Below are 23,624 nucleotides of genomic sequence, written 5' to 3' on the forward strand. Positions count from 1 at the left end.
AGACCTTAAGCAGCCATAAGCTCCTAGTGATAAACACCTGTTTTATACTTTCTTTGTACCTAATGGTAAGGAAAAGAAATGATGATCGAAGTAAAAAATTTACTTGAATGTGACTGACATTTACTATTTCATTTTGTCAGACCGATCTAGACTCTTAATTTTAAAGCAATAACTTAAGTAAGCAGTTTTAAATACTCTAAATCAAAACTATGTAAATGGTCCACCATTTTCAACAACCTGGAAGAATTCACACTGACAAAAAGAGAAATAGGAACAGAAGATTGGCCAAAAATTAGAAGAATGCTCATTTAGGATCTCTTATTGAAGAGCATCTTAACCAGAAGAGAAAGTTAGAAAATAAGCTTCATTTGTGCTCAGTACTCGATTTTAATAGAGTAACCATTCACAGAATGGAAAGTATTTAAGTATGATAAATACACATATACTACGTGATTTACCCTATTTTTATCATTCATTCTGGGCCACATATTTACATATGTAATATAAATATACATATATGATCCAGAATTACAAAAATGTTTAGAGTTTTCAGAAATAAACCATGTTCATATTTAAATAGAAGTGGATTACTGAATATCTCTGAATACTCTGGTTTCTCTTCAGATTAAATAAATCTTTCGCCTTTTACTGAATATCTCTGAAAATTTTATTTTCAATGTATTTGTAATCTGCATTATTTCTATTTTAATTGCTTCTAAACTTCTAAGCAATAAGCGATAGAATAGAAAAAAAGACCCAAGTAAACACAGCCTTGTTTGGGAAAAAACAGTTTTTTTGTACAAGTGACCATCTTTGAAGAAAAGAATACTATTATCAACAAGCAACCCTCTTATCTAAAAAAGCAGGAATAAAATTTTGTTCCACCTAAAGTAGAATTTTATGTAGTGAATCTCCTGTAATAATATACATTTTAACACACTGACAGTAGCCAGAGTCCATCCTACCCACCCATTTCCCAAACCAAGGAATAGTAAAGCCAAAGTTAACACAAATCTATATGGAATCGATTCCCAACTGCTGGGGAAAATGAAGAAAGAACAATAAGATGTTTAAGAAAGGCTACTGTTTTCTAAATAGTCCATCACAGTGAAAAGTGGACAGCCCTCAGTTTTACCTTCTGCAGAAGGTTCTGTTACTGTACTCCACACTTGAGGTATCCCTTGAGTCTGTGAACACAGCAGAGGAGAAATGTAGAATAACTCAGGTGCATAGAAAACCATAGTAAGGTAAATTTACAAACAATTTTAGAATAATACTTCCTTAAATTATAAGAAAACTTTCATCATATGATGAATTACATACTGGAAAATATATCTGAGAAACAAGTGAGGCTCACATATCTATTTCATGAGTTCCCAAAGGATAGAAACTGTCAATTTTTAGAACCCAAAGTACAGAGAGATATGATAGGCAATTGGTCTCTGCACTCTATTGAGAGGTGGTCTCTATTTCAGAATAAAACCAAAAAAAGTGTAAAAGACACAGCCATCTCAAAGTGAAATATCTTCCACAGATTAAAAAGACATAATTAATCCTAACAAATCAGTACACACAATGACCCTAAATCTCCAAAAGTCAAGTATCCTGAAGTAAAAGAGGAAAAGGGTGAACAATAAAAGAAACAGGAAAGAAGAAAATGAAAATAATACACACCAAAACAGTAAGCCCCAATAAACAGATATGAAATAAAGGGAGACCGAAATGCTGACATACGATGATGAATAGATAAGATCAGAAACCTATTATGAGCTCTCAGAACTCATGTACATAATTTTATAATAAAAAAAGCTATTTAATGAATTTAAAAAGGGCATGTATTATGCAAAATGCAAAAATCAATTCTGACTAATATAGCACAGTATTTTGCAAGCTGATCAAGTAATGTTCATGATACTCCTCTAACAAAGACCCATGTTAAGCACACTTAAAAGTTGGTTGACAGCAATAAATGACCAATATATTTGTGTGACCTGTTCTCTACATACAAGAAACCTGGACTACAAAAGACTTTTGTTAGTAGTAGCAATAATGACATTTGTCATTCTGAAACTAGACTCCACCTCAAGAACAGGCCTTCTCCTGTATAAACTGCTTTCTGTAGACAATGGAAACTCAGTACCTCTATAGATGGCTAACAACAGCTTCTCCCGAAACCAAAAGTATCATATAAAAGTTGAAAAGTGTTAAAAACCTGAGTTAACAAGACAGCACAAGCATCTGAAGCACACTAAGAGCCCTGTGGTTTGAAATGTGCTATATTAACTACAAATATCTTGAAAGCAATTGATCCAGCAGAGTGCCTCCCAGTGAAGAGATAACAAGCGATGGAAGGTAAATACAGCTTAGTGCAACTAACTCCTTGAGCCTTACTTGCCCTCTGCAGACAAACCAACATACTTCTTATGCTATTATCCCACAAGGCCTACTTCATATCTCTGTGCTAGATCATATTACATCCTTTAACTGCTTATTACACTTGAACTTAGCCAAAAGGTCGAGAAGCGATTTTTAACTGCTTATTAATAGATTTTTCTCCAATAATAGACTATAGGCAGGTGGAAAACAGAAAACAGATTCTTCATCTGTGTATCTTCAGTAACTAGAACAATGTCTTGCTCATAATAAATATTTACTAAAATATGTACACCATATGAGTCAGTTAAATGATTCTCCTCAAGTCCAATGGGTCTAAAATCACAAGGAGGAAAAAAAATGGAATTCATTCTGAACAAAGGGGAAAAGTTGATTCAAGTCTTCCTGTAGAACGTTTGTCAGAATTCATGATTTTTTATTCTTCCCACTCAAGTCCACATTATATTAAATTCAAAGTCTTCCTGAGTGAATTAATTCATTTCCTTTGACTATTCTATATTATAAGGCTTTCTAAAAAAGGTAGCTGTAAAATGGTTTCTAATACTTGGTGTGGTGATGATGAAAATGCTAAAATACACTACCACCTTCCAAAGATAAAGTAAACATTGCTAACCACTAATTTCTACAATAATGTTCTTTTTTGCTACTAAGACCAGATACAGATCAAGCTTCTTTAATACAGTGCTACAGGCAACCACCACCAATTGGTAAGCACTGGTTCATGAGTGGAATCTTACCACTCCTGGAACAGCTCATCAGGTTTAAACATCAGGGCTCCCCAGTCCGGTCTCCCTCCGACAGACCCTATTTTCCACTATCCCTAACCCAGACACCTGTTCCATCTGTATCAGGCTCCATCCATGTCTCCACATGCGCCTTGTTCACATCTATCTTACAAAAACAGTGGGAACAAGGGATGGTCATTAAGCACTTACTATGTGCCAGGCACTGCTCTAAGCACTGTAGGCATACAAATTCATCTCATCCTCAACAATCTGATGTGGTACACGATTTTTATCTACATTTAGCAAATGGCAAAGATATAGAATGGTTAACCATTACATGTTAGAAAAACAGAACAGAAAAAGACAAATATTAAAACAGTGATTTATTCTTATCTCACATACACTAAAGAATTATTATAGTTCTGATTTGTAAATTACGCTTATTTGAGGAACTAAGAATTTGAGCCTGGAATTACACATAACTACTTACTCATTTTAATATTCCTGCTGAAGAGTCATCTCCCTAATGAATACTTCCCCATAACAAATCTGTCCATTTCCTAAGTCATAACAGTATCACTTACCTAGTATTTAATCATACCTTCTTCAATTGTTACTTAACATTTCATCTGTGTGCATGTGACAGTAGTGTAAGCACCCTGGGGAGAAAGGCCTTATCTTATGCTTGTGCTCTACCACAGTGACTACCATGCAGACTGTAAGCATACAAATAAATGTTGTGTTATCGGATGCCACAAAGATAATGATACCTTATCATGTGCAAAGTCTGTATCTCCAGTTACTCTTCTGATAATGCTAAACAATGTGCAAAGATACTCTTTTTTCATCCCAATCTCATTGTAGCCAATAGCATACATCTAAAAAACTGGTAAGATTTTTTATGAACATAGAGAGATCCATTTATACGTCACACCCAGAAGAATATTCTTATGAATACCAAGGATCTACATATAAAAGAAATATCTAGAATTCTCCTTACTTTTAGAACTTTAACATTCAATGTCAGGATTTTTTTTTCCTTTATATATCCTTTTATGAGACATTCCCATTTTTGCTTTCCTAAACAGAAAGAAAATACTCTCGGTCACTTCTCTCCAGGTGGAATTTGTATACAATTGAAAACAACCATTATTTAAATACCTACATCTCTCTTCTCTCAATTTCAGTTTGTTTACATTTCTAATACAAAAAAAATTATAAACCTTCTGCAAAATTTTCAAATGTCTATTCAATTTGTAAAGCCCAAAATTACACAGTGATCTTAGGTAAGATAAGACCCATGCTGAACAGGATGGAAAGATTACCTCATGGTTGTCACATGTTATAAAATATTTAGCCCAATGAGTTATCATTTTTAAAAACAGTACATTACTTAATCAGTTTTTTATCTATTATGGTGCCTCAAACTTAAACATAAACCAATAATTTCCTCTCTACATTTTCCTTCACTAGGTATCTAGCTAAAATCACAATGTTTTTAATGCATTCCTAATTCTAACAACTTACCCCATTTATCAAAATCTATCTGAAATCTAATACTAGTTTTAAAATGGCTTGCATTTGCACTGAACTACTGCCATGTGCAGACTGACCAAGCATTCTCCACACAAACACAAAAAGTATATTCAGGTGACACTGAAATTTCTGTATCTGACGCCAGGATCAATTTCTGCATCACACCATTTTCCTTTTCCCCAGTTAACAACTCCATAAAGGTCTCAGGTCCACTTCACCTCCCAGAGAGTACTCATAAAAAGAAGGATTAAGGTTTAAATCTGTAGAGCGTAAAAGCCCTCACACTTCCTACAGCATGCCACTTCCATGGCCAGCAAGTTCAGGTGCCTGAAGAAAGAGCCATGAGAGGCCACCGTTAATGGTCCACCTCCTCACCCCCTTCCAGAACTCCTGGTCAACCCTCTGAACCTAACACAAGCACCACCTTCTGTGTATAATCCTACCACAGTCTGTGTTTAACTTCTTCCAGTGAGCTATCTCCGTATCCCACACTTACTCCCATCATGGTACACATCACCGCATACTACAATTATCTGTCTGTCTTTCCTACTCAGCTATATTACTCCTTACAGCCCAGAGATATGTTTAATTCACCGTTAACACCTGGGATCAGTGCTTACTGAGTATATCACAGATACTACCTGTTCTGCCACATGTGATTCTATGCCAAGAATTAGCTTACGTGCAACTGATCAACAAGGATCATGTCAATAAAATATAACAGTGACTCCATTTCAAGTGTGACTTAATCAGCATTTCATACTGCAGAGTAACAGCAAATGGGTACAAAGTGTACAGAACGGCAAGCAGCAAGCTACAAGCACGCTGTCTGCTGTACTCCTTCCTCACCCAACGTGGCCACCGCCGGCTCAGCAGGGCTTTGGGCTCAGCGATCCCCTTGGTGTGCTGTGCCCTCACCTACATCATTTAGCAGCCTCAGCCCCATCTAACACCTCCATCTGTGAAGTTACCTTGACCTACTCATTTAAGGTAAAGGCACATATCCGCTACTGTATTAACTGATTAGGAATTTGACACGTCTTTTGAACTTGTGCTAATATTTTTATTAGTACTGTTAGTGCTTTGGTCACAAAGTTGCATAAATTTTGAGTAGCCTGCTTCAACCCCATTGGTCACATAAACTCTGTAATTCTTAAGTTCATAATTTTACAAAACATAAGTTTTTCAGGAATGCACATATTTTACTGTAACAGAAATGCCTATACCCAAAAGTACTGGATAAACTGAAATACTAAATAGCCAATGCTCATCAGATAGAATTCATCCAATCAACAAATATTTACTGAATATCAAAGTAAACAGAGCACTGCTCTAGGCACTGGAGACACATATGATGGTATGTTTGCAGGTGTCTACAAGGCCATGCATGCACGCCAGTGTGTGCTGGAATTCCAGTCTACTGAACACAGTATTGCTAGAGGTACATTCTAATGTCTATAGCAGCAGTTTCCAAACTTTCTCAAAAGAATCACTTTTTGTTTCCTAACAAAAATCTTAGATAGAAACAAAATACACCAGGGGCGCCTGGGTGGCTTAGTCGGTTAAGCGTCCGACTTTCGCTTAGGCCATGATCTCGCGGTTCATGGGTTCGAGCCCCGCGTCGGGCTCTGTGCTGACTGCCAGCTCAGAGCCTGGAGGCTGTTTCAGAGTCTGTGGCTCACTCTCTCTCTGACCCTCCCCGGCTCACGCTGTCTCTCTCTCTCTCTCCTAGAAGTAAATAAAAAACATTAAAAAATTAAAAAAAAAAAAAAAAGAAAGAAACAAAATACACCAGATAAAAGCAGAATCTTGCACATTCAGCGAGCTCTGTCCCTGAGGGGTCTCCCGGATATCCAAGTCTTGTCAGGCTATAACTTAAAAAACAATGATCTTGGGGCGCCTGGGTGGCTTAGTCAGTGAAACATCTAACCTGTGATTTTGGCTCAGGTCATGATCTCATGGTTCATGAGCTCCAGCCCCACACTGGGCTCTGCACTGACAGTGGGGAGCCTGCTTGGGATTCTCTGTATCCCTCTCTCTCTGGCCCCGCCCCCCGAATAAACATACATACATACATACATATATACATACATACATAAATGCCTCTGATCTAGCAACAATGTCCCACCTTTACATGAGTCCTTTAATAAGATGTCTCACATGGATTGAAAAAATCAATTAGGAAAAAAAAAAATCAATTAGGTCACTATAAAGCTTCTAACAGAGGTTTATTTTATCTGAGATTCGCTTTTCTCTTTCCTCGCATGCAGCTGTTTTAGCCCTCAGACCCCTCCTCCCATGTGCTACTTCCCTAGGAAGTAATGTGAGAGACTGCGGTTTGGAGAAAAAGCAGCATATAATACAAAATTTAGGCCAAATCTTTGGTGAGTTAGATGAAAATCTTCTCAGCATCATAATGGTAAAAATTTTAGGGGGTGGAAATTAAGGTGGAAGCCCAGGGAGAAAGAGATTTAAGAGGCTACTGAACTTGGAAAGGCCTTAAGCCACAACAAAACAAAACATGCTTATAGATCACAAAAAATCTCACCAAACTCCCTAAGGTCAAAAACCAAAACACGGTTTGAGGACAGAGTCCCATGGATTTGGGAACACATTAATTAAAAAAATAAACAAAGAACCCCTGCTCTCTGCAGTTTGCATTCTCAGAGGCAGCAGAAAGGACACCAACATAACGAATAAGTCAATTATATAATACCTTAGAAGATGATACATGATACGGGAAAGAGAAAACATGAAGCTGACTAAGAGAGATAAGCATGCCAAAAAACAAGGATAGAAGGGGACGGAAGGAGCATGACCTGCCGTCTTAAACAGAGAGGTGACAGTGAGCCTCACTGAGGGTCCGTGAGGACACGAGCTGTCCTGCCGTGGGGAAGAGCCAGGAGTCCGGCAGGGACAGAGCAGCGTGAGCGAGACAGATAAGCAGGACATGACAGGGAAGAGAGGAGCTCCTGGGGGCGGGGGGNTTTACTCTGAGCCACCACAGGGCAAGAAGCAAACCTGACTTGGTTTGAAGTAGATTACCCTGTGAGGCTGAGTGAGGAATGCAGCGCAGCACAAGCACGCAGAGGGGGACCCAGGGCAGCTGCTGCAATTANTCAAACATAGCTAAGTTACTTCCACTCAACTTATTACTTATCCAAAATCTAAAATATACTAGTAGCAACAGACGCTATAATGGCTCTGATCCCCTCAGTAGTACCTCCATACTGCAGACAGTCCGTACCCGGGCAGGCCGTGTTCTACCACACTCCTACTTACCGCATGCCACACACACTGCACAGATCTTGCCTTTTGCAAATTGAAGGTTTGCAGCAACCCTGCAGAAGCAAGTCTATCGGCACCACTTTTCCAACAGCATTTGCTCACTTCCTGTCTCTGTGTCACATTTTAGTAATTCTCACACTGTTTCAAACTTTTTCATTATTATATTTGTTATAGTGATCTCTATGTTATTACTGTCCTGTTTTGGGGTGCCATAAACAGCACCCACATAAGATGGCAAACTTAACTGATAAATGCTGTGTGTACTCTGACTGCTCCACCAACTGGCTGTTCCCCCCCTTCCCCTGGGGCCTCCCTATTCCCTGAGATACAACAATACTGAAATTAGGCCAATTAGTAACCTTATAATATAGCCTCTAAGTGTTCAAGTGAAAGAAAGAATCACATCTCTCACTTTAAATCAAAAGCCAGAGGGATGCCTGCATGGCCCAGTGAGTTAAGCATCCAACTTCAGCTCAGGTCATGATCTCATGGTTCTTGAGTTCAAGCCCCGTGTTGGGCTCTGTGCTGACAGCTCAGAGCCTGGAGCCTGCTTTGGATTCTGTGTCATCTTCTCTCTCTGCACCTCCCCCAGTCATGTCTGTCTGTCTGTCTCTTTCTCTCTCTCAAAAATAAGTAAACATTAAAAAATTCTTTTAATAAAAAAATAAATCAATCAAAAACTAGAAATGATTAAACCTAGAGAGAAAGGTACATCAAAAGCTGAGACAGGCTGAAAGCTAGGTGTCTTGTGCCAGTTAGCCAAGTTGTCAATGGAAAGGAAAGTTCTTGAAGGAAATTAAAAGTGCTACTCCTATGGACACATGATATGAAAGTGAAACAGTCTTACTGATGAGAAAGTTTTAGTGGTCTAGATATAAAATCAAATCAGCCATGATGTTCCCTGAAGCCAAAGCCTAATCCAGAGCCAAGATCCTATCCTGACTCTCTTCAATTCTGAGAAGCCTGAAAGAGGTGAGGAAGTTGCAGATTTCTAGTTAGAAGCTAGCAGAGGTTGGTTCATGAGATTTAAAGAAAGAAGCCATCTGCATGACATGAAAGTGCAAGGTGAAGCAGCAAGTGCTAATGCAGAAGCTGAAGCAAGCTCTCCAGGAGGGAAGTGACCAGCATGGCCACACGAAACAACAAATATTCAATGCAGCGCAAACATCTTTACATTGTAAGATGCTATCCAGGACCTTCACAGCTAGAGAAATCAGTGCCTGGCTTCACAGCTTCAAAGAACTGGCTGGCTCTTTTGTTAGGCACTAATGAGGCTGGGGACTTTAAGATGAAGGCAATGCTCATTTACCATTATGGAAATCCTAGGGCCCTGAAGAACTGTGCTAAATTTACTCTGCCTGTGCTCTATATATGGAACAACAAAGCCTGGATGACAGCACATCTGTTTACAACATAATTTACTAAATATTTTAAGCCCACTGTTGAGACCTGCTGCTCAGAAAATAAAGACTCCTTTCAAAGTATCACCACTCCCTGACAATGCACCTGGTCACGCAAGAGTTCTGATGGGCATGTACAACAAGACTCATGTTTTTTCATGCCTACTAAAACAACATCCATTCTACGGCTCATCAATCAAGGAATAATGTCCATTTTTAGGTCTTGCATTAAAAAATACATTTCATTAGGCTATCCCTGCCACAGAGGTTCATCTGATGAGTCTGCGGAAGTGAATTAAAAACCTTCTGGAAAGGATTCACGACTCTAAATGCCATTAAGAACATTCATGATTCATGGGAAGGCGGCAAGATCTCAACAATAACTGGAGTTTGGAAGAAGTGGATTCCAGCCCTCCTGGAGGACTTTGGGAGGTTTAGGATTTCAGGTGAGGAAGTGACCACAGATGTGGTGGAAACAGCAAGACCCAGAATTAGGAGTGGAGCTTGAAGATGGGACCGAATTGCTTCAATCTCATGATAAAACTTGAAAGATGAGGAGTCGCTTCTTATGGATGAGCAAGGAAAGTGTTTTCCTGAGATGGAATCTACTTCTGGTGAAGATGCTATGAACACCAGTGAAAGGACAACAAAGGATTTAGAATATTACATAAATCAGGTTGAGAAAGCAGGGTCAGGGTCTGCAGTTATGAAAAAAGGGCTACTATGGGTAAAATGCTATCAAACAGCACTGCATGTTACTGAGAAACTGTACACGAAAGGAAGAGTCAGTGGATGTGGCAAACTTTACTGTCCAGTTTTAAGAACTTGCCACACAACAGCAGCCCCCAGCAAGCACCACTCTGGTCGGTCAGCAGCCACCAGCACTGAGGCAAGACCTCCACCAGCAAAAAGATTAGAACTGAAAGCTCAGATGATGGTTAGCATATTTTGGCAATAAAGCACTTTTTAATTAAGGGATGTACATCTTATATTTTTTTTTTGACATAACGCTATCTACCGCACTCTTCACAGAATTCAGTATAGTATAAACGTAACTTTTATATGCACTGGGAAACCAAAGAAATCATGTGACTTGCTTTACTGCAATACGTGCTTTATTGCAGTGGTCTGGAGCCGAACCTGTGATATCTCCAAGGTACATCTGTACATTGATTAAGTTTTACTAAACTTTTCACCATTTTAGCACATTCCCCCCATGAAATTTATATTCTTTCACTCTTAGTACTACCCAAGTTCCTATTACTTAAAATTGGTATGGGGAGGGGAAACGAGGAGACAGATTTTTAAAGTCTATGTATCTTTCAAGTAAGTCAGTGACATTTTTTTCCTTCTTTTCCTTCTTCCCAATGTATTTTAACAGATGCCTCTTTTCAAAAATGAAAACAAAAATGTAAGTAAGCTATAAACCTTCTTATGTATAATACAAATACCAAGCACTAAAGCAAGTTTTCTGTATTTTTCCATTTCCAAATGTTACCAGAACCAGTCTAGTAAACTTTATTATGTCTTTATCCTCCTATGTGGTAGTCTGTCCCAACTTCCTCCTCCTTTGATTTCACTATTCAAATGTGCAAAGAAAAATATATACAACACCAATGCTTGACTGATAAAAGAAAAGAAACATAAAAACATTTGGAAAAAGACATTTTAGTTGACTCCATTACTCAAATATAAAATAATAATAATAATAAGCTTAATGGACTTCGTTTTTTAATTTCTAGTATTTGAGATCGAGTTGCAGTTTCAGGTCATATACTTTTCCTGCCCCGATTATTTACTGTCCATGAGAAAGCTTGAGGATCTAAGGGCAGAAAAATGATAACATATAAATTACATAACTTTATCATGCAGCTATTATTTAAGGAAATGCTTAAAAGTTCTGTGCCTTCTGAAGACTTCAGAAAACTGTGATAATTAAAAACAAAACTTTGGGATCCAGAGTTATTTGATAAACCTTTTAAAATAATGTCACTTAACAGCTGAAGCAACACTCCACAACTTTTAAGCTCTCAGACATGCATTATCTTACTTATTCCAGTATAAGGTATCAAATATCTGGAAACAAGCTGACCCATAATGAATCCTAAGAAAGATAAAAATCATTTTTCAAAATCAAAAGTAGAAAAACTATTTACTGAAATATAAATATCCTCACAGAAAATAGTAGTTTGATTTTTTCATAAAATCATATGCAATTAGTGAGTTAACAATGGCTACGCAGGCAGAGGGCAGGTAAGGGGTTCAGTTCACTAAAATAGTCTTACCTTCTGATGTTTTCCACCGCTTCCATAAATCTTCAACAGTTATATGCTTATCTTCTCTGTGCAGATGGCTGTGTTTATTAGTAGCATCTTTATATTTCATATCTTCTCTGATAAACTATAAAAGAGAAAACACTACATTAAGTAAACTTAAATGCACTATTGTAGTCTCTAACCTGAGAAACAAAATTTTGAAATCCAGTAGGTGGCAATTTTCAGGTAATAACTGTTACATTTTTGGTATTTTATATTCACATTATTCTTACGTTTATAAAAATTTATTTAATAACATGTCTTCTACTAATCATAACAACAATAAAAATACTTATTTAGGGGCACCTGGGTGGCTCAGTTGATTAAACATCAGACTCCTGACTTTGGCTCATTTCATAATTTCATAGTTCATGGGTTCGAGCCCCATGTCAGGCTCCATGCTAAGAATGCAAAGCCTGCTTGGGATTCTCTCTCTCCTTCTCTCTCTGTCTCAAAATAAATAAACTTTTAAAAGAGCAAGTACTTATTTAGTGCTCAGGTACTAAATAGTACCAGGTACTATTTTACATTACACAGTATGTCTACACACACACACACACACACACACACACAGTCTTTTAACTTCACTGACAGTTCTGTATTATGTATTTCCATTTTATAGATGAGAAAACTAAGACCCAAAGAAGTAAAATAATTTGCCCAAGGTTGAAAAAAATCACAAACAACAGAGCTAAGTTTCCAACCCAAGCAGTCTGTTATGCTCAAAAACACAGCATACTGCCTCAATATTGTGCATTTTTACCAAATACTTAGTAATGGGGTGTTTCAAAACACAATGAATACTAATCTAACTACTAACTCGTACTTCTGTGTTCACCTACCTTTGAGGTGATTATTCATAATTGAAAGGCATTTGACTACAGTGGTCAGAACTAAAGTGTTTTATTAGACTGAAATAGATCCTCCATTAATCTTACTTTAAAATATATATGGAGAGAGGCACATGGGTGGCTCAGTTGAGCATCCAACTCTTGATTTTGGCTCAAGTCATTATCTCACCATTCACAGGTTCAAGACCTGTGTCGGGCTCTGGGCTGACAGCAGGGAGACTGCTTGGGATTCTCTCTCTGCCCCTTCCCAAAATAAATAAATATTTTTTAAAAAATTAATAAAAATAAATAAAATAGAGATAATGTACTAAAATTTTCTTTGCTAAAAAGTTACTTTATTACACAAAATCCTTCAGATGTTCCCCACTGTCTCCCAAGCAAATAGCAAACTACTGTTTATGTTATGGCTTATATACCATTTCCCAGTCCTATCCCTGACAATCTTTTAGGCCTGATCCCTTGACACTTTCCCCATATAAACTCATTACTCTAATTATATGAAACAAACAGTTTTTTATATTATTATGCTTTTTCTATCTCATTTCTGATGTTTCTTGTTTTGGTATTATTTTACTTGGTATCTTTATCAATTTTTCCAATTTTAAAAATATAAGATCGTATAAAAGATTATTTCAGAAATCCATAATTCAGAAAGTGAAAATCCCAACTCCCTAGAACTCTGAACCCCCGAGGCATATTTTTCTGACTTTTATATGCTGACAACGAACATCATCTTCAAAGGGCAAGTTTTATTTTTGTATTGTTTTCTACTGAAACTAAAAAAAAAAAAAAATAATAATAATAATAATAATAGCTGTGTAACACTGGAATATCATTTCACTTTTCTGAGCTTTAATAACCTCGGTTATAAAATAAGAAAAAACATTTTAGGATCAACACTACCACTCAACACGTGGTCGTGGAACTGGTGTCAGGCAGCAAGCTGATGCCCGTCTACAACATGTATAGAAATGGAGAGAAGCCATTTAGAAACCTTTATAGCAATTATACATTTTCAAAAAAAATCTGACCCAAGCTCATGACAAATGTATTTACCATGTAGGCCCTATCCGTAATGAATTGGAAATGAAAACTCTGGTCCTTCACCACAGATAATTTGAAAAGCAGGTACCTAGGTCTATTACTTATGTATTCTGCTGTTCTACGTAGTGCCTCACTCTTGTTTTCTAAATACCGTTTTTAAAAGTGACTTTTAAAGAAGCCTGCCTCATTGCTCCAACTCTTGCCTATTTCTATTTCATATTTTCTAGTTTCCTCTTTCTGCCCGTTCCTCTTTGCTCTTCCTGATACCTCCAAAATCTAGTAGGTATGCCTGAAAAAGTCAATGCCACTGAGACGTTCAGAAGCTGCCCCTAGCATTGAAAAGGTTCAGGAGCTAGAGAGAAATTCTATACTGAAAAGCATGATGATGAAACAAGCAGGGAGGAAGCCTGCATTGGAAAGAGTCCAGCCACTTGGAACATATGGCAACTGTTTCATATTTGTGATACATGAAAAAGAGAAAAACAATCTCCTCGGAAATTCTCTACATCACATGAACACAATCTAAAAGAGTTCTGTGGCTTTAGGATCAATCTATTTTGGAAAATAAGCTAATTTCCATACATGGATTAGATAAGGCATTCTAGCTAGTGAGTCATTTTAGAAAGCCTACAATGTGTAGCGATATCTGCCAAAATACGTGCTTCACAGAAGAAAAACAATGGGTGCCTCGGACGCTCAGCTGGTTGGGCACTCGACTCTTAACTTCAGTTCAGGTGATGATCTCACAGCTCCTGGGACTGAGCCCCACACTGGACTTCTGTGCTGACAGGCGGAACCTGCTTGGAATTCTGTCTCTCTCTGCCCCTCCCCCCTCCTGCTCTCTCTTAAAAAATAAACACTTAAAAATAAAATAAATAAAAGAATTAAGGGATCAAAAAGCAATTTAAAAAAAGCTCATGAAGATTATCAATAGCTCACTTAATGTAAAAGAACTATCTGGTTTCTAAGAAAGTTGGGTCAAAACTAAATAAATGAACAGAGTTATATTTTCCCTGGAATCATCATTTAAAAAGTAAGATAAGCTTCTGTTTTAAAACTTGACCCCAAGATAATACAATTCATAACAAACCACATAAAAGCGTAGTCTATATCTCCTATGTCTTCAACATTTTGATCACAAATGTGACTAGAAAACACTAGAATTACTTTATGTTGAAATTAAGCTGGAAATTTTTTAACTCAACCAAACATACTAAAACTCGTCAGCTTCTGATAAACTCTTTCCAATATCCTACCAACCATTCTGACTGTTCAAACTTTTCTATGACTTCATAAAGAAGTATAAATTGTAGAAATGAGACAGGCTAACAGAAGAAATTTTAAGAGCAGTTACCAATAACTGGAAATGCATGAGAAAAGGACAAACATTTCTTATTTGTTGAAATCTTTGAATTAAGAAATTGGAAAAGACTCTGAAATTCTATGAGGTAAATCTTCAAATAATGTACTGCAAATTACATTAGAGTTCCTGGGTAAACATATCCAATTATGCACCTAATTAAACCTACCATAGGAAAGTCTGAATTGACAGTACAAATACAGAAGTACTCAAATAAATGACTACTGAATACTCTTTTCAAAAACATTCACCTAGATGATTCTTTTAAATCTATTCTTCCAGTACCATCACGGCATTTACATATCCAGTTTCAGGAAGTTAACTTTTAGATGATAAGCTGATTTCAGTTCCTTGTATGTCTAATATATATATTCGTTGTATTTTGTGTTTATATTTTATATTGTGATGAAATGTATTTTTTTGTTTTTATATTTGCATTTGTATTTTTGTATTAGTGCTGTTAATTTTTTGGTAGTGCTTAACAAAGTCTGATATAGACTAGTGTAGTCATATTTGAGGGCCCTTTTCAGTCTGTACCTCTTTCCCTGCCAACATCAGTGTAGCTCATCCTTCCTCAACCTATCACCCACTGCCACAGCCCTGTGACTAAGGGATGGACACTTGACCCAGAAGAAAACAATCCAGAGCATGATCAGGATGAAAGGATTGTATTTCACAAGAAACTGCAATTCCGACCATAAAAGGCTAGGTCACTTGGTGATGGTTCTGGATTTTTAAGGTGATAAGGAAACTGGTGTCGAAGGTACCACTTTATGAACAGTCGAGACGAACCACATACAGAAGTCAAAACGCGAGGGAGAAAAAAATGAAAGAGACACAGCGAGAAAGAAACAGCACTAGGAACTGGCTCTGATTCTCGAGGACTTCCAGTTTCAGTTCCTCCGGAGGCCTGGGCTACACAACTCTTGTCCTGACTGCCATCACATAACAATGATACATAAGTGTTTCCCCTTTTATTTTTAAATAACGTTAAGATCCCAAAACCCAGGGAGAGGTGATTTACTATCACAGTTAAGCAATCAGACTCTGGAGTGTGACAGACTGTATTCAAAACCTGACTCTACTACTTATATTCTTTTTAGCCTCCTATTTCTCCTCTGTACGGTGAGGAAAATAAAATTACCTAACACAAATGGTTATGAAGAAAATTAATTTAAAAATGCATACCTAGTACACAAGAGTGTTAGACAATAAAAATAATTAGAGTGGTTTTATATATCAAAGTTATTACTGCTGTTCAGGTTTAAAGCCTGAATAAACTACTTTCACCTTAAGTAGTCTGGTAGGTTTAATATACATTTTGGAAAGTATCAGACATTTATAAAGCTAAGATTTCCCAATATTTTTAAGACTACCTTTTCAGACCTCTGAAACAAAATACATAGCACAGAGATGAAGAGGAAAACCACAGTCTTTTCAGGGACGATGTAAGCAGAGATCATCCCAAAGGACACCTGTCATCAAAACAACAGTGTCCAAGGTCTGATATGTGACTCAGTTAAAGTAAATGGGTTCCAGGGCATCTGGGTGACTCAGTTGGTTAAATGTCCAACTCCTGATTTTGGCTTAAGTCATGACCTCGCAGTTCATAAGTTTGAGCCCCCATCCAGCTCTGAACTGACAGTGTGGCTCTTCCTCACCCCCACTCCCCAAAATAAATAAACTTTAAAAAAAAAGAATACTAAATACCTTAGTATAATGTCTAAGGAGCAAGAACGCATAACCAGACAGGACCACTGTTATTCTCACTTGTAAAGATGAAAAACTAAGGCCAAGGGAGGGTTGGCAATTCATTCCATTTCATATAGTTATTCAGGAAACTTAATACCAAAGTAAATTTTAAAGAATTCCAAAGTTTAAGTCCTTTACCACTATTCACACCATCATCCTAACCTGAAAAATGCACTGATTCCCAAATTCTTAGAAATGATACCATGTTAATAAAGCATGAATTGTCCATGTTTCCTCATCCCAAAAGTGAACACAGTGGTTGAGAGCACAGACTCAATCTTTATACCGCAGATATCTTGAATTTACTATTTGCCATATAACTTTAGTAAGTTACTTTCCTCTCTCTTGAAGTTTCAGTTTTTTCATCAGAGTAAGAGTCATACATCAAAAGGCATGAGGATTAAGTGATTTATTTCATATGAAGTGTAAAGAACAGTGCTTGGTATATAGTAAACACTCAACAAGTCAGCTACTTCGTGTAAACCATCTTTTAAAATAATGAGTTAAATCTTTGCCTTCATTTGCACACTCTGTATCATTTCTTGAAATGGTGAAAGATGACTCTGAGGCACTACACATCACCATCAGTGATAATCACTGATCTAAGAAGTATATCCACAGAGCAGTAATATCCTCTCAAAACTCCCCACAAAGAACGCTGTAACGATGCAGGGATATGGGCTAGTGCTGAGATCTTTTTGTCTTAATAACTTCGATCTTCTCATCTAAGACAAATGATGACACTTACATAGAACCTAAGATAACACAGGCAAACTGGGACATGTTTTCATGAAATTACAAATGAAAAAAGGTAAATCAATTAACATCTGAGAAAAAATTCTTCAGATCCTAAATTCAATTTTTTTTCCCAAACATTAAAATTTTATACTAATGGTAACTTCAAGCTGATCTGGACAGTTTCTACATCTTAACTTTACACTTCTGTGCAGTTGCTACAGTACCTTTTCAGCCCTTAATCTGACTCCCTAAATTTCCAACATCAAAAACCCATCAGTCAATCTTCAGTTTACCCATAATAAGTGCACTAATGACCTCCTTTAGATTTTGTTCTCAGAAAAGCTCAGAGTTCAACTGGCCTCATAATGACTCTCAACACTATTTAAGCTAGACCATAGCCTTTTACACGCTAGCTGGAGAACTTACCCATTATTTATGATGCTAGTTCAACTGGATGCCCAGATGATAGATGATAGACGAAAGAATCAAACAACTAATTTACAAAGAATTGTAAAACACAATGTCTTTATGAGCTAAAGTATGCTAGTATGTTTTATAGGAACCAGTACACCTATATAATGAATACTCTTCAAGATTATCATTGATTATAATCCAAAAATCTCTAACCAAACTAGCTATGATTCTATCAGTCTATCCAATAGTAAATAAATAAATAAGGTCATGAACATCAAGACGACAAAGTACAGTGATCCCTGGAGACTATAAACAAAGTATGCTCTGTGGCTGCCCTAAATTAATTCCTAAAGAGAACTTCCAGAACTTTCAGGATAATGCACACAAAGAGGGAACCAGGCAGAGATCGGCAGCCTTCTGAGTTGAAGAGATGTAAGTGGGGCGCTGGTGAGAACTAAGGAGGTAGGGATTATAGGACTCAGTGCAGAGAAGAGTTAACTGCACAGAGAGGGAAGCCCGGATTACCTTTAAAAAAAGAAAAGAAAAAAAAAAAGGCTGCCTTGACTCTTTAGTGACTACTGATCAGCCCATACGTATGAGGAAGCCACAGAAAGCCAAGGAAAGAAGATACACAAAAAATGTAGAGGAAACAATCCCTGAAGATTACAGGCAGCAGGGAATAGTGCTTGTTCCAATAAGACTGAGTGAAAATCTCAGCATTTATGGGAAAGATTTTGCCTCAGAAGTGAGGAACACAACCCCAGACTAAATTCTACATTGATTTTGCCAAAACAGCTTATAAATACAAGGCAAGGGGATTAAAGTATTCCCAAGTAACCTAACCCTGTCCTAGAATAAAGCTTAAGAACACTTCTATGTATACAAAATTCTCAGTACACAAAACAAGGTAAAATCTACTATGTCTGGCATCCAATGAAAAATTACCAGATATGCTAAGATACAGAAAAATACAACCCAAAACTAGGAGAAAATTCAATCAAAGACAATTCACAAATGGCAAAGATGAATTAGTGAACCAAGTTATTAAAATAGTTATTACAGCTATATTCTATATATTCAAGAAGCTGAAGTAAATACTGAGTGTGTTAATGGAGACAAGATTAAAGTGTTTTTTAAAAGACCCAAATCTAAATTCTAAACATTAAAACTCTAAGGACTGAGATGAAAAATACACTAAATGAGATTAATAATCAACATGACAGACTAAACTATCAGCAAACCTCAACACAATAAGGAGAAACTATCCAAATCAGAGAGTGAGCTGTGGGGCAACTTCAAACAGCAGGTGTAATTGGAGTCCATAAAGAGCCAAGAGGGAGTGACAAAAAAAGTATACTTCAAGAAATAATGGCCGAAATTTTTCCAAATTTTATTAAAACTATAAACCCACAGATCCCAGAAGACCAATATACCTCAAGACAAGAAACATAAAGAAAACTACACCAATACACATCATAATCTAGTAGCTTAAAGTCAGGAATAAAAGAGTAATCTAAAAGCAACTGGGTAGGGGCACCTGGGTGGCTTAGTCGGTTGAGCGTCTGACTTTCGCTTAGGTCATGATCTCGCGGTTCGTGGGTTCGAGCCCCGCGTCGGGCTCTGTGCTGACTGCCAGCTCAGAGCCTGGAGCCTGTTTCAGTCTGTGACTCCCTCTCTCTCTGACCCTCCCCTGCTCACGCTGTCTCTCTCTCTCTCCTAGAAATAAATAAAACATTAAAAAAAAATAAAATAAAATAAAAGCAACCGGGTGGGGGAGAGGAGATGAAAACACAGGAGGTGCAGGGGAACAGAGATAAGGAGGACGGCAGAATTGGTGTCAGACAAAATACAATCCAGAGACCACTTAGGAAACATATTTAAGGTATGAAAGAAAAAACTGTTAACCTACGATTCTTACCCAGCAAAAACAGCTTCCAAAGATGCAGGCAAAATAAAAACTTTTTCGGACATACACACAGTCAGGGTTTATCACAGGAAGTCCTGCACTGCTAGAAATGTTTCTAAAAGCCCTACAAGGAGAAGAAGAATAATACTAGATGGAAATCTGAGCATAGTAAGAACAGTTTTGGAGGCGTAACAGAGGCAAAAGCTTAAGTGAGTTCAAGAATGAGATGAGAAAACTAGTACAGAAATCCTTCTGAGGGAACTTGTTGGAAAAAGAGAAGAAAGATTTTGGGCAATAACCAAACGGAGAAATAGAGTCAGAAGTTTTTATATTCTGCGTTTATGAGGTGCCAAACAATGGCAGGTTTGAGTCAGATGGGAAAGATCAGCAGGACACGGAACACTGCTGAAGCTCTGTCCTAGGGTTGCCCACAGGAGACGAGATGAAGTGCCTGGGTGGAAGAATTCACCTTTGCAAGGAGCACAAACAGTGAATCAATCGACAGGAACAGGAGAGAACACCTAGTTTACAGCCAGGCATGAAGGTGGAGGCGCCTCCCCGTTAGCCCTGTATGGCCTCTGCCACGGAGAGAGGAAAGAACCTCCCTAGCCCAATCCTAAGGTCTCTGGTTAGTTATCACACAATTGGGATAAGATTTTAAACATACCCCAAAGTACAGAAAATAAAGTAGCAGGGGGAAGGAAAAGGAACATTACTGACCAATCACGCTTAAAAGATTTTATAGCAACACAAAGATTTCTCTTCTCTATCTCCTACACAAGAAAGTAACAGTTTCAAAATCTGAGGGTCAAAATGTCACAACTATATAGCAACTAGGATGATAGATACATGGGTATATACATTTGTCAACATTCATGAAACTGTATAGCTAAAATTTCTGCACTGATTTCAATGTAAAATATATCTCAAATATTTAAACCGTCAAGAAATTATCTTTCAGAGGCACAATTTTATTCATTAAAATGATATTATTTAAATTCGCTGCTCATCTCTCATAATCGTTAAACCAACCTTTAAGAGATAAATTTGCCATACATTATACTTTTTAAATGCCTTTTTATCATTGTTTGGTTTTTCAGGGTTGAAGAGTTTAAAATACTTCTATCAGTGAGATTCAGGGTTGCAACTATAACCCATTTCTCTGTGAGTTTTGGTTGTTTTATTTTGTCCTAACAGAGACTGTATTGGTTGTCCTAAGGATCAGCACACAGACATTTCAATGTGTATGCGACTCTTCACATACATACCAAAAACCTAAAAATCATGCACTTATGACTCTTTTCTAAGGAGCTATTCTGGTGACTTTCCAGCTTAAAATTTGGAGGCAAATTTTCCTTAACAGGATATCAAGTATCAGTATCTTCATATATTACACAATGTTATGTCCCACTAATTCACAATTTAGTATCATATACACTACACACTCAAATTGTCATCTGTCACAGCACACTAACAACGTTGCTGGGAAAGCTGCAGAGGGTGACCGAAGATGTTACAGAACGGACAGAGCTAGGGCCTGAGAGCCAAGATTTCAAGAAGCAGTTTCCCTGAAGAAACAATTCTACCAAAAGCAACATAGGAACAGAAATCTCTTTAAATGTTCAAGATATATTAAATGCATGACTGACATCTAGTTGCCACTTAATATGCTTTGTGTTATAAGATATAAAAACTAGCCCCACCTACGGAGGATCAGGCTGACACCCAAGACCATCAAAGCTCCCCACACTCAATATCCCACTAGTTCCCGGCTGTGCCAAAAAATAAACAGCCAGCAAATGATTTCACTTCTTTAAAAAAGCAATTACATGTAAAAAATGGGATAAGGTGGGATTCTCTCCTGAACACTGTTTGCAGAGCTATTAAAAAACTTGCATCTAGGGGCGCCTGGGTGGCTTAGTCGGTTAGGCGTCCGACTTTCGCTTAGGTCATGATCTCGCGGTTCGTGGGTTCGAGCCCCGCATCGGGCTCTGTGCTGACTGCCAGCTCAGGGCCTGGAGCCTGTTTCAGAGTCTGTGTCTCCCTCTCTCTCTGACCCTCCCCTGTTCACACTGTCTCTCTCTCTCTCCTAGAAATAAATAAAAAATACTTGGGGAAAAAAAAAAACAAAAAAACAAACCCTGCATCTACCCAACAGTTCCTCCAAAGCGTGTAAGAAGGGAGGCAGGGGCACCGGTAAGGACGGGCGCGGCACTCCTCAGGCTGAGCTGCTTCCTCTCCTGCTGCATCAGAGGCAACTCTCCTCACCATTAGTTTCCGTCTTCCACGGGGAAGTCTCCTCTGGTTTCTTAGTTAGCCACTTCAGCCTTTGTCTTTTTGCTCCCCTTTTCCCTTTCATTTGCGCTTCTTTATCTGAAGATTTATCCTTTCCTGCTGCCATTTTTGGCTTGGTTTCCACTTCTGCAGAATAAGGTTTAGGTGGAAATCTTGCTGATGCTCCTCTTGGGCTCTTCCTTCGCTGCTCCTTCAGCAGACTTGATCTTTCTCCTGGGCAGGCGTGGGCCGGGCACACGCAGCCCCCGGTGTGCCGCACCCCCTTCGCAAAGCTGCAGTGCCCAACACCTGCCACTCCTCCGGCCCCCTGGCTGCTGGGACCTCTGTGACTCATTTCGTTGAAGGTGAGGATCCTATAGTGGTATTCCTAATTCTCTGAACATGACAATCCTAACAAGGAGGCTTCTTTGGCCTAGTTACCATCTACAGAAAGAGTTTAATCTCCCTTCTACCACCACATACATATACTATGTACCTAATGAGAGACAGGTAAAACACAGAGTTGGCTGACAGAAGGAAATGAAATGAAAATAAGGGTTAAACTAAACTATAAAGCAACAAATCCCATACTGGAAAAAACAAATGCAAGAGACTTTTCTGGCTTAGAAGAGTAACAGAAGAAAAAACAAACACATAAACACACATTCACACACGCACACACATACACACACTAAAATAAAATAGGGAAGACTGCTGGAATGACATTCTATATGGATGGATGAAGAACTATATGGATGATATTCTGTTTCGGCTAAATCTTAAAATTAATCTTATGAGCTGGATACAATTAAAATGGAAAAGAGACAGAGAAATTATGAGTGAAATGCCTCTCCAGGCATAAGAATATGGGATGTGTACAAAGAGCAGTCTGCCAGCAGTTACTCTGGCTAGAGGAGACAGTGCATCAAGAAGCTGAAGAGTAAATGACAATGGCTAGAAGGATAGATTATGACCAAACTACAAAAGGTCTTAAATGACAAATGAAGAAGTCTAGGATATGTGGTAGACTCTAGTAGTGACTCTCACAGTGTGGTCACTGCACCAGCCATGTCAGCACCATCTGGGAACATGTCAGCAAGTCAAATTCTTGGGTCTCATCCCAGACCTACTGAACCAGAAATTCTGGAGTTAAAACTTGTGTTTCAACATATCCTCCAGGTGATCCTGCTGCAACTACAGCTTGATACGACTGACCTATAAAGATCCAATAGAAATTTTTGAGGGGGGGGAAGGAGAAAAACAAAATATGTTCTAAAGTGTTCTAATCAAGTAGTAACAGTTGAAATGGATTTTTTTTTTTTNTGGATTTTAAAGGGGGAAAAGACTGACAAGGGCAAGACACATCAGTAACCAAAGAATATAACAACCCAGAGAGGGAGACAAGACTGCAGACAAAGATGAGACTGGAGCACCAAGCCTGAGTTGTAGGTAAGACAGGGTTACCATCAACAAAAAGAATATAAAAGACAACTGACGAATGGCTCAAGAAGATGTGGTTTATTGGGGCGCCTGGGTGGCTTAGTCCGTTAAACGTCTGACTTTCGCTTAGGTCATGATCTCGCGGTTCGTGGGTTCGAGCCCCGCGTTGGGCTCTGTGCTGACTACC

General features: G+C 38.0%; 1 protein-coding gene across 3 annotated transcripts in view; it reads right to left on the minus strand.

The window, feature by feature from the left end:
- STIM2 (stromal interaction molecule 2) overlaps nucleotides 1-23,624 on the minus strand; it is an 85,962-nt gene that overhangs the window by 46,653 nt on the left and 15,685 nt on the right. For 2 of the 3 annotated variants that reach the window (XM_077776590.1, XM_077776593.1), the window contains exon 2: nucleotides 11,629-11,743. In XM_077776590.1, the coding sequence (XP_077632716.1) occupies nucleotides 11,629-11,743 (115 nt within the window). Of the gene's footprint in view, nucleotides 1-1,135; nucleotides 1,188-4,119; nucleotides 4,183-11,628; nucleotides 11,744-23,624 lie in introns of those variants that run through there. The other variant, XM_077776591.1, reaches the window with a different exon arrangement.

The sequence above is a fragment of the Crocuta crocuta genome, unplaced genomic scaffold (assembly GCF_008692635.1).
Source record: "Crocuta crocuta isolate KB4526 unplaced genomic scaffold, BGI_CrCroc_1.0 scaffold57, whole genome shotgun sequence".
Classification (NCBI taxonomy): Eukaryota; Metazoa; Chordata; class Mammalia; order Carnivora; family Hyaenidae; genus Crocuta; species Crocuta crocuta.